General features: G+C 33.0%; 1 protein-coding gene across 1 annotated transcript; it reads right to left on the minus strand.

Annotated features, from left to right (window-relative positions):
- Positions 1 to 3,586: 3,586 nt before the first annotated feature.
- Positions 3,587 to 16,311, minus strand: LOC133189778 (UPF0193 protein EVG1-like; the record flags this gene model as incomplete). Its single annotated transcript, XM_061325178.1, has 7 exons — positions 3,587 to 5,330; positions 5,630 to 5,730; positions 6,184 to 6,327; positions 7,013 to 7,101; positions 8,701 to 8,797; positions 9,421 to 9,483; positions 16,182 to 16,311. Coding segments are annotated over 7 exons (720 nt in total), but the record flags the coding sequence as incomplete, so codon positions are not given.
- Positions 16,312 to 17,357: the final 1,046 nt, after the last annotated feature.

Genomic DNA, 17,357 nt, shown 5'->3' on the forward strand with positions numbered 1-17,357 from the left:
GCAGTCAAACTGTTGGCATGATTGTAATAAGCATAGGGCCCTCTACCAAAATTGTGAAATTCATGGCCCCAGGGTCAGAGGTTCTGGTGCTAGAGCGGGGCTATATAGATCATATAGTGAAAGTGCATTATTTCTTTGAAAATCTTCTTCTCTGCTCCTGGATATTATTTAAACAAACTAAGTGCATGGTTATGATAAGCATTGATGCCTTTTCCAAAATTGTGAAATTCATGGCCCCTGGGTCAGGGGTTCTGGTGTTAGGGCGGGGCTCTATTGATTATATAGTGAAAATGCATTAATTCTTTTAAAATCTTATTCTCTGCTCCTGGATATTATTTAAACAAACTAAGTGCATGTTATGATAAGCATTGATGCCTTTTCCAAAATTGTGAAATTCATGGCCCCTGGGTCAGGGGTTCTGGTGTTAGGGCGGGGCTCTATTGATTACATGTCTATAATGAAAATGCATTAATGCTTTGAAAATCTTCTTCTCTGCTCTTGGATATTATTTAAAGCAATATGAGCTGCAAATTTGATGTCTGAAATTTTTGTGGCAAAATTGTAATTAACAATTTCAATGACAGAAAAAAAGAGCATTTATAAACTTCTGTTGTTCATATTTGCGATGGAAGAACTATTTAGAAGCTTTGATTGAAGCAAAACTACATTATTGTCGTCCTATACAATATTGTTTTCTTATATAATACTATACATTCCATAGTACAGAAACCTTTCTTCTGAAAAAAAAAATACTTTATTTTAGTCTAATTGATCATAAAGGTTTAAATCACATACAAATTTATCATAACAGCACATTTTAACAGCAAAATAAAATTCTCAAAACTGCAGCTCATATTGCTTTAAACAAACTAAGTGCATGGTTATGGTAAGCGTTGATGCCTTTTCCAAAATTGTGAAATTCATGGCCCCTGGGTCAGGGGTTCTGGTGTTAGGGCAGGGCTCTATTGATTATATAGTGAAAATGCATTAATTTTGTGAAAGTCTTATTTGCTCCTGGATATTATTTAAACAAACTAAGTGCATGGTTATGATAAGCATTGATGCCTTTTCCAAAATTGTGAAATTCATGGCCCCAGGGTTGGGGGGGGGGCTCTATTGATTATATAGTGAAAAAGCATTATTTCTTTAAAAGTATTCTTTTCCTCTCCTGGTTATAAAGCAAAGAAACTAAATATACAGTTATGATGTGAGTTTCATGGCCCCTAAGTCAGATATTCTGGTGTAAGGGTGGAGCTCTATTGAAAATATAGTGGAAACGCAATAATTCTGTTTAATAATCCTGTCTGTTCCTTAGTGCTGAGCAGATAAACAAAGTGCATTGTTATGATGAACAATTGTGCTTCTTACAGAATTTTTAAAACTTGTGGTCCCCAGGTTTTGGTGGGGTTTTTTTGGGGGGAGGGGGGGGGGGGCTATATTGATAATAAAGTGAAAATGTGTTAATTCCTTCAAAATCTTCAACTAAGTGCATAGATGTGAATTTCATGACCCTGGGACATGGGTTTTAGTGTTAGGGTAGGGCTTTGTTGAATCTATGGTGAAAATACATTATTTCTTTGAAAATCTTCTCTGCTCCTTGGCATATCGAAGACAATCAGAATAAAAGTTTTAATAAGCAAGGATATTGAACATGTGGACCATTTGGTCAAGTCTTCTGGTCCTGGCTGGGGCTCTATTAATTTGTATTCAACTGAGAGAAGTTATTCCCCTTTGCCATTCACTTTTGATAATTAATCACTGTAAATAATGTATTTGAAAGTTAATAGAATAAGAGAATTATGCAAAAAATTTTATTGTAAAATATACAAAAAGTACTTTCGTAGTTGTAATGATCAGGTAGACTTGTAAATAATAAATAAATAAAAATGAGACAAAATTACCTTATTAAATGTTCTTTAAAGACCAAGAGAGGCCAATGTGAGAGGTCACAATATGGGGTTAAAAGTAGTAGTTTGTTAATAGTCTACTGTCATGGTGATAGTGCCAAATGGGAGATAGATTAGAATTTAATGTATGAGTTGTTACTGAATTCTAGACTAATTAATTTCATTGATCCTGATCATCCTATTTCTCTTGCTTTTGGGCAACAAAGCTTCATCTATCAGTTTATTTTATACTCTATGGATCCTCTAAATTGTTGTATTATACTCAGGTGACCTTTAAGGCCCTTGGGCCTCTTGTTAGAAATGTATTTTATCCAAGATTTATATGAACAACTTGATTTGCCATCATGTCAACACTTATCAAATGATAGAATCATAATTATTTGGATGCTGTGGAGTGCAAGTTTTACCTCGTACAAGAGTTGAATACATATACAAAGCTTGGCATGCAGCTATACTTTTTTCATTTTTACCATCTCTCTAAAAATACTCTATCACCGGTAATTCTGCTAACCAAGGAAAATGATTCAGTATTGTTCACTCTTGTAAAGGGAGATAATAAAGAAATAGAGGGAGATCATTTCAAATATATATATTTAAAATCATAAGGATTTATGTGTACTTTGTTTACAACTTTCATTAACACAGTGTAAATTTCAAGTTCTTTCTTAGCCAAAACAATATTTTGTTGTGAAGATAGATGTTGTTGCACATATCCATAAAGAAAGCTAGTATGTAATATTATACTTTCATGTAAATTAGTTGAATCTGATTCGTCGAGAAACATTTGTTAAAAAACACTATTACCTGCTGAATGATGAAGCCTGTAATAACGCCCTCCAGCGTCGCAACAGTCAACATTGCCTGATGACGCGTGATATTCCAAAAAATAGTGACTGCGCAGAATTTATGCACACAAGGCTCACTGTTATATGTATTTGTATACAACATTCAGTATAATATAATAAATATTGCATGTAGTTGAGTGTAACATTATATAAATATTGCATGTATAGTTGAGTGTAACATTGAAAATTTTCACCCCAAGAAAACCATTGTCAACCAAGGTGCAGCCGAGGTTAACAATGGTTTTCAAGGGGTGAAAACTTTCATTGTTATACCTTTAAAAATTTGTTCCTATATAAATCAATACTAAAAAAGTCTAACATTTCCAATGTTTTACTGAGCGGCATAAAAAAATCAATGTTTGACCGCGGAGTGAGATATTGGACCTGTCGATGAGATGTTGGACCTCTTACGTCACACAATGGGTGGGGTCAGCTAAATCTCATTTGCATTCGTTGGTGTTCGACATACATGTACGTCAAAAAAAAAAAATTAAATAAATAAATAAAAGGTACGACAAAACATTTATTGACTGTGTTCTCGGGCAAAATGCGTTTTGTCGACCCCTCGAACCAAACGGCCTCAGGCAAACAGTTTGGTTCTTCGGTCCAACAAAATGCATGTTGCCCTCGAACCCAGTCAATAAATGTATATTATTCTTTGTTTCTCAAGGCTTAAGAAATGTCTCATATAAATAGATTTCTTTGTGGATCAAATAATTTTGGTAGATTTAATAAATCAGAACTACATGTACATGTATTAGATTAACTTAGGACATAAACATATTTAATAAAAACAAAATTTATTGTTCAAGTAGAAGGTGAAAGACACACACATAAAAGAAAAAATTTACTGGCAAAAATTACATAACTTGATGCATAAAAGAGACAGAAAAACATGCACTTCATGTAATTTAAGTGGATTCAGTACTTCTTGACAATAGCAGATGAATGAATGAGAAACTGATGCAATGTATGTCAAGCATTTGAAAACAGCTTTGTAAATGTATATTTTATATACATGTACAATCATATGATATATTTAGATCTAAAAATTCTAGGTACACAAGTCAATCCGGTTATACTGGAGTAGTTATCACATGCTGTAAAGGTGACAGCTAATAGCAATTAATTAAATGATGGTCAAAATGATATATAATTAGAGTGAAATGATTTTAATTGAAAATAATTGTTTCAATCAATTTCACAATAACCCACAACCTAAAATTAATAAAATGCAAAATTTCACTTGCAATATGGATATCAGATGTCTGACTACTTGTACATGTATCAGTTTACATATGCAGTTACACTAAAATAAGCAACCATCAAAAACATGCACATCTCCACCCAATAAATTATAAGAAAATTTTCTTTTTGATAATCAGTGCAGCTACATATTCCTCCTCTGTAAAGTTTTAAAAGGGACAAGAAATAAATGTATTCTGAAAATCTATGTTTTTATGTAATGTCTCCCTGCAAATGTACAACTGTGGTTACAGGTAAGAAATATATAATTGTATCCTAGATTTTGATAACAAAATGATGAAATTTACTACTTTAATTTCTACTTAAAATGTTGGGAGAAAAGCAGCACCCGGACTCGAAAAATGTTTTACAGATTTTCTTTACAGAATTATGTAACTATAGGTCTGGATATTTACATTAGATCATTCTTCTGAAGCACATTGAGCAAGTGAAGGGGTGATGTTTCTTTTCAGACGAAATAACAAGAATGATGGTCAGTATTGTGGCATGCAATAACATGCATTATTGCTTGATTACAGCTCTGATTAATATTTTATTATTATACATTAATTGGTCATTTAAGTTACAATTTACCTGGTATTCATCAAGGTCACAAATGTGCTGCTTATGCATGGAGGGAGAATTCATTAATATTTTTACCCTTACAAGTATGGTACACAACAAACACAAGTTAAGAAATATGGCTCCTTAAAAATATGCTTTTCTGTGAAGTCTATATATGTATTGCTATATAACGTGCAAGTATGAGAAAATTTACTCTAAACTAGTGATGAACTAGCATAATACACTAGTTCTGTTTGCCATATATAATAAATAACAATAAAAATATAAACATAAAGGAATATTGTCTTTGCAGTCTGTCACTCCTTAGTTTGTATACTGTTACAATTGTTACAAATTAGTCCACAATGTTAAGCTTTAATACGTACCGCTTTAATATGTACCAGTATACATTAGAAACAGTCCAATGTGTTCTGCTGTTGCTAGAGACACCACAGATTTATATATTAAAGCAGTTTGAATTTATTTACTGAAGAACTGCATTCTACATTGTGGAAGATGTTGAGGATTATCATATGATCAAATTACATGGAGTTTTTTTTTTCTGGAGAGAGCAATGTTTCACTCCTGAGCTGTGTACGACCATATTGAACTGTACATCTATACACACTGCTCTGTTTTATAACAGCACCTGTTGGAGACTGGAAGACTGTGGTCATGATGAAGTCTGCTTTCCTTTCTTCTCCTCTTCAATCAATCTCTCTAGCTCCGCAGTCCTCTTTTTGTCAATTAACTCCATTTCACGAATTTTCTACAAAGTTAACATAAAAAAATTACAATATCCTAGAAGTAAATACAAATCTCAATGAAATACAAAAAAAATATGTGTTACTTATCAATCCTGGTAAATTGCTTTAAACCAGAGATATAACGAGAAATATATATTTCCGAACCTGAATAAGTGAATTTATGCATGTGGATTTCTGTAATATACCACGTGATATGTGTATTTTCAAGATAAATTTTGATTTTATATTGACAATACAGGTACATGTATTATATTTTAATAATCTGATTAATTTAATTTTAAGATTAAAACTTTTTTTTCACCTGAGAAATTTCTGTATTAATAAGAGGACGATACTTGGCTCCCTGTCCATGTTTTTCCATGTCCTCCAAAAATGCTCTTCTTTCATCGATTTCCAGTTGTACTAATAGAGATATAAAACAAATATTTAAAATGAATCATTGCACTGAAAATTATAGCTTATGCGCATAATTTGATATTGATGACTGGAAAAGTATATATATAAGTATTTGAGTACTTGACTATCGCTTGATCATAGGGTCATAAACTAAATATTTTTTCTTGGTTACTCGTTAAAATTGTGCTATTTAACTGAAACTGAGTTCAAGTTAATTCCAGCTGACGTGAGAAAATCAATGAGTGCTCAACTATCGTTCGACCAAAGCCCTAGATTATTTGACTAGAGGGCCATCTGATTGAAATTGACATCCCTAATATATACATATATTTAATACTTTTCAAGTACTGTTTCACTTATGCTTATTTGAAAAGATAATTCATATACATGATGGCGAAGATGAAGCATTAATTGAATTTCTAACTATCATAAGATCTGTAATAACAAAGAAATGATTACATTCATCAAATCTGTCAATTGCTGGTTCATCATCATCTGGAGGTGGAGGTCGGTTCATCGCTTTTTTCTTCTTTGGGTCAATATCTTCTCCAAATGCCATGATGTTTGCCAACCTTTCTTTCTGTCGGTCTTTATCCTGACCTCCTAAATAAAACAGGAAAAGAGAACACAATATCATAATGAACAACATTATATTTACAAAGGAGGAAGTTCATGACATGCTTTCTTTACTTGGAATTAAAATCATTTTTTACATGCATACTGTTACATGTGTGTACAATAAAATTGCACTCCAAGAATTTATTTATACAGATAATCTGTGATTTGCTTGCTTTGAATGGGATAAAGGTAACAATCTCAGATTGGTCAGAGTAATCTTAGGAACATGTTAATTACTGGTATTTGGTAGTGAAGGTTAATCTTTATAGAATATTGTTATTACTGGTATTTGGTAATGGACAGTGATCTTAAATCAATGTAATTACTGGTATTTGGTAGTGGACAGTGATCTTAGAACAATGTAATTACTGGTATTTGGTAGTGAACAGTAATCTTAGAACAATGTAATTACTAGTATTTGATAGTGACAAGTAATCTTAGAACAATGTAATTACTGGTATTTGGTAGTGACAAGTAATCTTAGAACAATGTAATTACTGGTATTTGGTAGTGACAAGTAATCTTAGAACAATGTAATTACTGGTATTTGGTAGTGACAAGTAATCTTAGAACAATGTAATTACTGGTATTTGGTAGTGACAAGTAATCTTAGAATAATGTAATTACTGGTATTTGGTAGTGACAAGTAATCTTAGAACAATGTAATTACTGGTATTTGGTAGTGGTGAGTAATCTGGTTTCTCAAAGGCTCCCATTTCCTCCATTTGCTCTTTTGTTCTTAATACAGGTTTGTAGTTTCTATCATGCAAATAAAAAAAAAATTAATAAACCAGATGTAAGTAGAATGTAAAACAAACTTATAAATGTTAGAAAGGATAGAGTTTATAAAATCAAAATTAACATGAAGACAAGCTTTCCAGTATACTAGTATGTTTGATCTTCCTCAAATAATAAAAAAAAACATGTGTCTTGAAGTTTTGTGTCACTTGTAAAAGAGGGCAACATTTAGTGATCATTTTAAGTGTACTCTGTCTGCCAATGTATCACAATGTTATCTTATGAACAGATGAACTGTTAGATTCCTTTATATTTTATATATTTTGCTCATTGTAAGACTTTTCTAAAACAAGAGGTCAATGGGCCACAATGCTCACCATGGTAATTATGGGTATAATCTGTTCTTCATCAACAAATTCTTTTCCCTATTTATTCTAATGTAATATAAAAGCTAGGTAGATCACATATTGTGGCCCCATCCTACCCCTGGGGGTCATGTTTTGAGCAAACTTTAATGTATATTACCTGAGGACGATTCCATATAGATATGACTAATCATGGCTTTTATCTGTTCTTGAGAAGATTTTTCAAGAATTTTTCCTATACATGTACATCTTATGTAAAAAATTGATCACCCATTGTGGTTCCACCCTACACTTGGGGGTAATGATTATTGAACAAACTTGAATCTACACTACTTTAGGAGGCTTTCATATAAATATGACTAATCTAGCTTTGCTGTTCTTGAAAAGAAGATTTTTGAATATTTTTCTTATGCATTCCTTTGATTGGCCATTGTGACCCCTATCTAACCCAAGGAGTCTTCATTTGAACAAACTTGAATAATTACACTACCTTAGGATGCATCCATATAAATATGAATAATCATGGCTTTGCTCTTCCTGTGAAAAAGATTTTAAAGATATTTCCTATGTATTCCTATGTAAAATGTTGATCACCAGTTGTGACCCCTCCCTACCCCCAAGGATCATGATTTGAACAAACTTTAATATACACTACCTGAAGATGCTTCCATATCAATGACTGACTATGGCTTTGTTGTTCTTGATAAGATTTTTAAAGATTTTCATATATATTCCCATGTAAAACTTTGACTCCCTACAGTAGCCCCACCCTTCCCCCAGGGGTCATGATTTTTTTTTAAAAAATTGAATCTTCACTTTATCAAGAAGTTTTCATATAAGTTTCATCTTTCCTGGCTCAGTGGTTCTTAAGAAGAAGATTTTTATATGACCTAAGCTATCTTTCACTATTTCCTAATTACCTTCCCTTGGAAGAGGGTGTGGCCCTTCATTTGCATAAACTTAAATCCACTTTTTGCAAGGATACCTTGAGCCAAATTTGGTTGAAATTGGCCCAATGGTTCGAGAGAAGATGAAATTGTAAAAAGTTTATGATGAAGACAACGAAAACGACAGACAACTAAAAAAATTCTGATCAGAAAAGCTCACTTGAGCCAATGGCTCAGGTGAGCTAAATACCAAGTTACTGACCTTGACCTTTGACCTACCTTCAAGGAAATCAAGAAGTAGTCTAGTAGAAAAATATGAAATAGAACTATAACTATTTATATCTGTTAACATGTGCTCATATCCTCACCTGACACTTAATACTTTTGACTCCTTCTTTGGGGCTGGTGCAGGCTTTTTCTTTGCGCTGCTTGTTGGGGCACATTCTGTTGGCAGTGAACCACCACCTTGAAACAAATTAATGATTAACTAACATGTTATCTTACTTTTTCATAGAAGACTTTTACTATACTTTGCAACATAAAAATTCATAAAATCATTAAGTAGTTATAGATCATATTCTTCTCAGACAAAGTCTTGTTTGGTTTACATGTGTGGCTGCATTTTCTAAAAGGTCATACATGAATGTACATTTTTGGTCTTTGGCAATTTCACAAAAAGAAATTCAAAAATATAGTTGAACTTCATTATAGATCATATTCTTATAAGAAAAGTCTTGTTTGGTTTTATACATGCATGTGCGTCTGCTTTTTCTGAAGGACTATTTTTGGTCATTGGTAATTTCACTAAAAGAAGAAGACTTAACAGAATTAGAAATATAATTGAACTTCAATTATAATATATACCTGATCTTGAATACCAGGGTTATGTACAATGCATATTGAAGTGAGTTAGCAGTTCCAACAACTTCTTTTTTATGTTCTTTACCCTTGTTATCTCAAATCCTCAAATATCTCTAAGTTTACTCTTGGTCCCATTGAATTTGAGATAATGAGGTTTAACTGTATTAAATATTAGAATTTCATAACTGAAGAAATAAACTTCAGAGTAAATATAAGGATTTACTTACTTCTTAGAGACTTCTCCAGATGTCTCTGTTGGAAGTTAGTTAATTTTGACTCCTGCATCATTTCTATGAGTAACAAAGGAATATATGTTTTAATGATCTTGTGAATAAGTATTACATAAAATTACATATTATATAAATAGGAAAAGAATTCTTAAACAGTACTAGCATGGTGATACAGTAAAACTTGTCTAATCCAGACACCACTGGTTTCAAAGAAATTGACAGGATTAGACAACATTCCAGATTACTGAGTAGCAAACATTTTTAACAACTGAATTTACTGAAAAGATATAGTTAACTTTAACTTAGGTAAGATTTCAGAATACACAACATCCAGATCACACAAGTTTCACTGTAAATGCATACTGACAGAATATTTTGGTATGGGGGGAGGGGGATTAGTATCATGCATGCAGTGTAACAGTCTAACTACACAAAAGTATCCTGAAATTAGTATGAGGGTCCTCAATAATTCTTAATAGCTGCAAAACTGTAGCTCTCTGGTTGAGAAAACTCGAGAAAAAAAAGGTGTAAAACCCTTCGATTTATGGCGATACTTTTTTGTCATTCGCTTGGGGCATTATTTCTTGTATTCTATGCGTTCCCCCACTTTAAACAAGGTATCTGTTTATCAATCATATATTTTACTCCTATTCCTGATACTTTATTTACCTTTCAGGTTCCAAACAGCCCTTTATGGTTTTGGAATGTCATTTTTAAAAAAATGCATTCTGAATAGGAGTAAATCGAACTTCAAGGTTTTCACAATTCTTGGATCTGTAGCTCTCTGGTTTATCTGTCTGAATTTTTTCAAAAAGAGAGCTACAGTTCTGCAGCTAAATAATTCTATAGTTGAAAATCAACATGATCAATGGATAAAAACTTCAATTATACAATGAACTGCTTTGAAGCTTTGGGAATGCAGAATGACATACTTGACATTTCTAATTTGCTGCTCAATGAAAGCTGAAGCTCTGTCCTACAATCAATCCATTTTTGGTGACATGAGTAACATATATATCAGATTGCGAGGCTCTTGAAGCCCTAACAACCCCTTTATTTTTTTAACCTGATTAAAATTCTATCTTTGCACATCCCTGATATTTACTCAGGATGATACTTGATCAAACATCAGGAGCATGGATATCATTCTGTAGATCAAAGTTTTAGTTTAATTGACAAAATTGTAGCCATACTGTAATTACTTGCAAAGATAGTGTGTCTATGCTTTTCTTACAAATATAAAAAAAAGTTAAGATAAGAAATGAATATGCATGTAAGGTATATATTCTCTCTTTACCACACCAAATTTTTAAAAAGTTTAAACTTTGTGTGTATATATGTGTGTGTGTGTGTGTGTCTGTGTGCTGAGCAAAATAATCTTAGACATTTTATGCAGCAAGGTGTTTAGTTAGTTATGAAAATACATGTATAATTATGTACTGTAGTGTTTTATTATCTGAGCATTTGGTTTTTTAATTAGCTATTTGTTACATCACGTCCTTTTTGTACGAGACTCAGCTTTCAGTAAGACATAAATCAGAAATGTCAAGTACGTCACTCCATTCAAAACAAACAATTAGGCGCACTCCCCAAGTTTTCACATGCTTCATTCAGGTCCGACACAATCTCTTGATTTAGCTATATATAGCTTGATTTACCTATATATCGATCTTTATTAAGCTATTCAGAATAGCTTGATTTAGCTATTTTATCACACTTTTTTCTTAAATGTGTTATTTTTTGCATGTACAAAAAGTTGCATCTGGGTGCAGTGATAGTATTCAACCTTGAACTCTTCTGAAAACAATGCATGTAAAAATCGCTCATCAAATTGTGTATTCTTGAGAGACTTTGGACTAAATGACTAAAAGTTTTGGGGCTATATAGAGCAATTGATTTGTGACCACACAGTTGCAATGTTAAAACTACCTTTGATTTTGGTTGCTTTTTTGATAGCCCAAAGTACATATATGAATAGTCAAATACTTGCGACTTTTAGTCAATTTCTTACAAAAAAAAAACATTTCATTTTTTTGAAAAACTGCACATAAAAAGCTTCATCAAGTTATTTTGAATAGCTAAATAAAACTATATACAATGTAGCTATTTCAAGCTATATCGTATATCTAAATCAAGTCAAAGAGATTGTGCTGGACCTTTCATTGTATTATATTGATGTATGGAAGAGATTGTGCTGGACCTGTCATTGTATTATATTGATGTATGGACTCTATATGCCATGTACATCAGAATACTTTATTTTATCTCATTTGTACTCTGAATATGCACATATGGTGTTATCTAATTTCAAAACTTTTAAGGTTGTCTTTTCCCCCAGTTCCAGAAACTTGCACATTTGGATATTTTGATGTTCCGTTCCGTGAAGGATATCAAGTTTTAATTTTCACTGATAATGTTTAAATAATAGAGAGCGAAGCTCTCCCTATAGGTAACACGTATGTATGTAAAATATATTGAATTCTATTGTAAACTATAATTTTATTACAATACCTATGGAACTGAGAACCTTGTCGCCAATATGGCGTCCATAGTCTTTTCCATCTTGAATCTCGCGACAAATTCCCGCATTAACGAGATGCTGGAGAATCGAAATTTTAATTCCAATCCTGCGTTAATGAAGTTTTATCAATTCTAATAATCAAAAACACCCTTATGGTACACATCCTTGTTACTTTCGTTTTCAACTATAACTTGCTCTCGATCGTCATAGACCTGACATGTGACGTCATTCATTGATGAATCAGCGGAAACTGTTGCATTTTTAACAACCTGTAATAATTGATTTTTCATATGCGTACTCTCTTTTTAAAAACAGATTTATTCACCTTTTAATAAACTTAACTATATTTTGGTGAAACAAAAAAAAACTTAGTTTAACGAATTCCAGTGACGTCAATGTCTAGACTGCGTACTACGCACTATGGAGGGGCGGATCTTTCTGTGACCGTTTCTCCAGACTTTACGGAAAAGAAACAACTCTAATTTATTTGTTAATAAAATTTATTAATTACGAATGTCTTCAGGATTATTTTCAATACACATACTAGAAATATAAGATTTTTTGTGACATACTATAATTTTTCTACGAAAGCCTATTAGGATCAAACTTTTCAAAAGGCGTTATAACGCGAAGAAAGGCATAATAACGCCTTTTAAAAAGGCGTTATAACGCGGAAAAAGGCGTAATAACGCAAATAAAGGCGTTATTACACCTTTCCAAAAGGCGTTATAACGCGAAAAAAGGCGTTATTACGCCTTTTAAAAGGGCGTTATAACGCCTTTCCAAAAGGCGTTATTACGCCTTTCTAAAAGGCGTTATTACGCCTTTCTAAAAGGCGTTATTACGCCTTTCCAAAAGGCGTTATTACGCCTTTTAAAATGGCGTTATTACACCTTTTAAAAAGGCGTTATTACGCCTCTTTTTTTTCAATACATGACTTACTTAGCCCACCCTGGGGACTGATTATAATTAGATTTCTAGGAAAAAAAGATTTTTAAATGTGTAAAATATTTTCAGTGTTAAACCAACTTAGTCCTTCTCTGATGCCAGACGCTTCTACCAAGGTGTATGGATTTCAGAAATTTTGTTGAAGGCTAATTGCTCATTATACCTATGCAAATACTTTGCCTGTTTTTTACCTAGAGGAGAGAAAAATATTTCAAATTTGACATGAATTTTTAATACGTGGCTAGCAAAGCCCAAATCTGGTTCTGCCTATATCCTGGATTTTCAAAAGTAGAGTGTTGACTTCTCTTAATATGCATGCAAAATGCAAACAACTGTCTGCGAGATGTGCAGGAATATAGAAAATACTATAATTTATAATATTAAAACTATAATCTAAATATTGCATAAATAAAGATGGCCTTCAGGTTCAATCTTTCATATATTTACTATATTAAAATAACGCCTTTCCATTTTTGGATACAACTCCTTTTCAAACAGGCCGGTAGTACGAATGTGAGGGGGGGGGGGTCCCCCACCCCACTTTTTGGGAGAAAAGTCTTGCTATAGTTTAAATATAAAAAATCATTAATTGATTGCTTGGTCCCTTAACATTTTGTTGCAGTATGGTTAAACTCGGGCAAGTCATTGCATTTAAAAAAAAGCTTTACCGAAAAATTAGAAAAAGTTTCCCCTCAAGTTTAGGCAGTTTATTTTTTTTCGGGGGGGGGGGGGGGGTCTTGTTTTTTTGTTTGCTTTTCAATTTTATGGGACATCCCCCCCCCCCACTTTAAAAGCACGGGCCTGTCAAAGACATAATAATGGCCCTTCAAAAGGCATAAAAACGCCTTTTTGAAAGGCGTATTAATGCCTTTTAAAAAGGCGTAATAACGCCTTTTAAAAGGCGTAATAACGCCTTTTAAAAGGCGTAATAACGCCTTTTGGAAAGGCTTAATAACGCCTTTTGGAAAGGCGTAATAACGCCTTTAAGAAAGGCGTAATAACGCCTTTTAGAAAGGCGTAATAACGCCTTTTGGAAAGGCGTAATAACGCCTTTTGGAAAGGCGTAATAACGCCTTTTTTCGCGTTATAACGCCTTTTGGAAAGGCGTAATTACACCTTTATTTGCGTTATAACGCCTTTTTCCGCGTTATAACGCCTTTTCAAAAGGCGTTATTACGCCTTTTTTCGCGTTATAACGCCTTTTGAAAAGGCGTTATAACGCCTTTTAAAATTTTTTTTACCGTAGTTTGATCCTAATAGGCTTTCGTATTTTTCTATTGAATAATACATTTAAAAAAAATGTTTTAGTGGTAAAAAGCATGAAAAGCTTTACTGAATTCTGGTATGAACTCAAGAAGGGGGGAAGGGGTATGCATTTTAATTTTTAAAATTTTTTTCTTAATTTTTTCTTAATTTTTTTTTATTTATTTATTATTTATCTATTCATTCATTCATTCTTGTCTTTGATTACTTGCTTGTTCCTATATACATTTGCAGGTGGAGGCCTGTGTCTCATTTTTGTTGTGAATTTTTTTTTTCAAAAGATATATCATTTTTTTAAGTGTTAAATTTCAGTTTTGTGAAGCTCACCATCAAAAGAAAAATCTTTGGACATGTCTGAAGCTCAAACTACCACATCAAACACATGTTCCATTTATACATGTGGATACGTTTCAACGGATAAAATAAAATGATTTCTAATTTTTATTTTAAAAAGTACTTATAAAAATATAGAACAGAAAATGTATTCAGCCAGTTGGAACCTATGATAGTGTATAAAGTACAAAATCATGAGAAAAACTATTCAGTCTTCCATTGTCAAATAAGCCATTGCTTCAATGGTTTTGCAATAAGGTAAAAGGGGTCTATCTCTTGTTACAAATTTTACGTTTTTCATTATTAAAGATTCAATGTATCATTAAATCCCCTCCACTGTCTCCAATAAATGGTCTAATATGCGACAACTGCTTGTGATTTACGTTAAATTGCGAGTAATAAACTTTGGACAGCGGAAAATTGAAAAAGAGTAAGTTAAACAATACAGGAGGGACAGCAAAATACATGACATGTATATGAATAAAGTTTCATGTTCTCTTGGCTTAAAAAAAAAATGAATCTTCATTTGACATTACCCATGCTAATCCATGTAAAGAGTTCAAAGTTGTTGAGTAGTGCTAAAATATCTTTTTTTTTAAAGCTTCCATATATGATCCATTTTATTATGTTGTCGATAGGGATGTCACAAAACATCAATTACTGATGCAGGGGGGGGGGGGGGGGTTCGATACATTGACAAATATTCTATTCGATTCTTCCCAGAAATGTATCCTATTATTCACAAGTTTTGGTTTAAAAATTCTAATACTTTTCGCTTAAACAATTTAATATCTGGAAAAAAACTTTCATTGAGTTAAATTCGTTTTTCAGTCCAGATATTAAAAAGAAAAAAAAAATTATCTTGCTTTTATGTAAGTTTTAGAAAGCACTAAAGACTATTCGAATCAGATTAGTTTTTTTAAAAATGAAGAAACGTTAAATTTACTCTACATTTTTTCCATTAAAATTAAGAAAATAATTCTCAGAAATTTTGCAATGCTAATACTTTTAGCCCTCACGATACACAGCCCTAGTGTTGGTCAGATGGTCAGTTTCCAAGTGTCCTGATAACCCAGGAGTCAGATCATCTTTCTGTAGTTTGGGTCCCAAGTTCAACTTCGGATGTAGTCCCTGACAATTGTCCTTATTTGTATTTGATGTCATAACCATGCATTGGAAGTAAAAGACGAGAATTAAATGACTTGATGTTTCTGGATGGGGTTTTTTAAATTAAGTCGTGAAAGATAAAGAAATGATGTTCATGCAAGCTCACGTATAATTGTTGGACAGATACATATAGATGAAAAAGTTAACGTTTAAGAGTTCTTGGGCCTGGGTAGGTTGGATCCCTGACTGTCGACACTGGTCCAGTGCACACTCTTTCCCCGTTATGCTTTTTGATTTTGAGTGCTCTGGCCAAGCAATTCATGATGAAATATCTTAGTAAAAGTTTTCCAGCTTTATAAAACCAAATACTCTTAAATTTCTTTATTTGAAATAAAAAATATTTGAGGTAAGAGAACTTAATTAGAGCTTTTTTAAAAGGACTGAGGTCTTTGTTATGACTTACAACTTGATTTTAACACTGATTTATCATTAAACAATAAAATGTAGAAATGTTCACTTGATGGCTCCGCCCTCACCAACGGTCGCACCGTCTTACATATTAATGTTTAAATAAAGAATTTCTTACCTTTCAGTAATTTGTGAGTACCAGCACTGTATTGTGCTTGTGGTTGGCTCCAAAACCCACCACCTGCAACTCTACTCTGAGGACCTGCCATTTTTAAACAATTTTGGCATCCAAGGACGTCACTTCCGTTTACAAGTTTTCACAGATTGCGATCCCGAATCAAATATGAGGACCATTTTGGCACAATCCAGTGCAGGCCCCTAGTACGGGGGCGAGGAGACACATTTTTTAATTAGTCTTCTGATGTAGTTTTACAGGAAAATTTTAAAGGGGGGGTTACAAGAAAATTTTCAGGGGGGGGGGGGTGTCAAATTCTATGGAGGCTGCTCCCCTGACCCTTTGAAATTCGTTGAGCAATACTGCAATCTGAGCTAACACCGGTATACATGTAGTATAATCAAATCGCCTCGGTTGACAATGGTTTTCTGGAGGGGGGGGTGAAAACTCGATCAATCTTACCCTTAACTACAATAACTGCAATAAATATAAAATAATTCACCAGATTAGCAAGACCTCTACTTGCCGATTTTTATTTTTTTTTTTAATTATTATTTCTTATTTTTTTATTACAACAATGCATTATTATTATTTTAAAGAAATAAATCAAAAATATCAAATCCCTTTCCCCTTTGCTAAACAATCAAATCGTTTGCGTTCAGTGCAAACTGAGATAACCGGAGCAGGGGCGGATCCAGCAATTTTTGAAAGGAGGGGGGAGGGGGGTTCCAGGTCGGTGCCCCCAACACTCAGGCATAGAATCACATCACAGGTACTTCAAACCCCTTGCAACGGTTTTCAAAGGAGGCTACCCCCAAATGGAGTTGACATGCCAAAAACAAAAAACAAAACAAAACAAAAGCAAAAACAAAAAACAAAAAACACGTGCACCACACTTAAAATTCTATTTCAAGGGGGGATTTAACCTTTCGGAACATTTTTCTTTCGAATGCTTGCATTTGCGTATTTTGACCTTCCGGCAACAAAAAGTGTTGGGGAGGGGGAACAGTCTAAATTAAAACTTACGTATTAAAACAATAGCATAAGATATTATTCTCAGAAAAGCGACCCCCTTCCCCCCGCATACTCTTTAAACATTTATTGATTAAAATATCCCCATGATATAAGGAGAGAAATATTCTCCTCTGCATACTCCCTTTCATGACTTTTTATGCATCC

This window comes from Saccostrea echinata, unplaced genomic scaffold (genome assembly GCF_033153115.1).
Source record: "Saccostrea echinata isolate AGI-Se365-2 ecotype Australia unplaced genomic scaffold, CSIRO_AGI_Sech_v1 ptg000019l, whole genome shotgun sequence".
In the NCBI taxonomy this organism is placed as follows: Eukaryota; Metazoa; Mollusca; class Bivalvia; order Ostreida; family Ostreidae; genus Saccostrea; species Saccostrea echinata.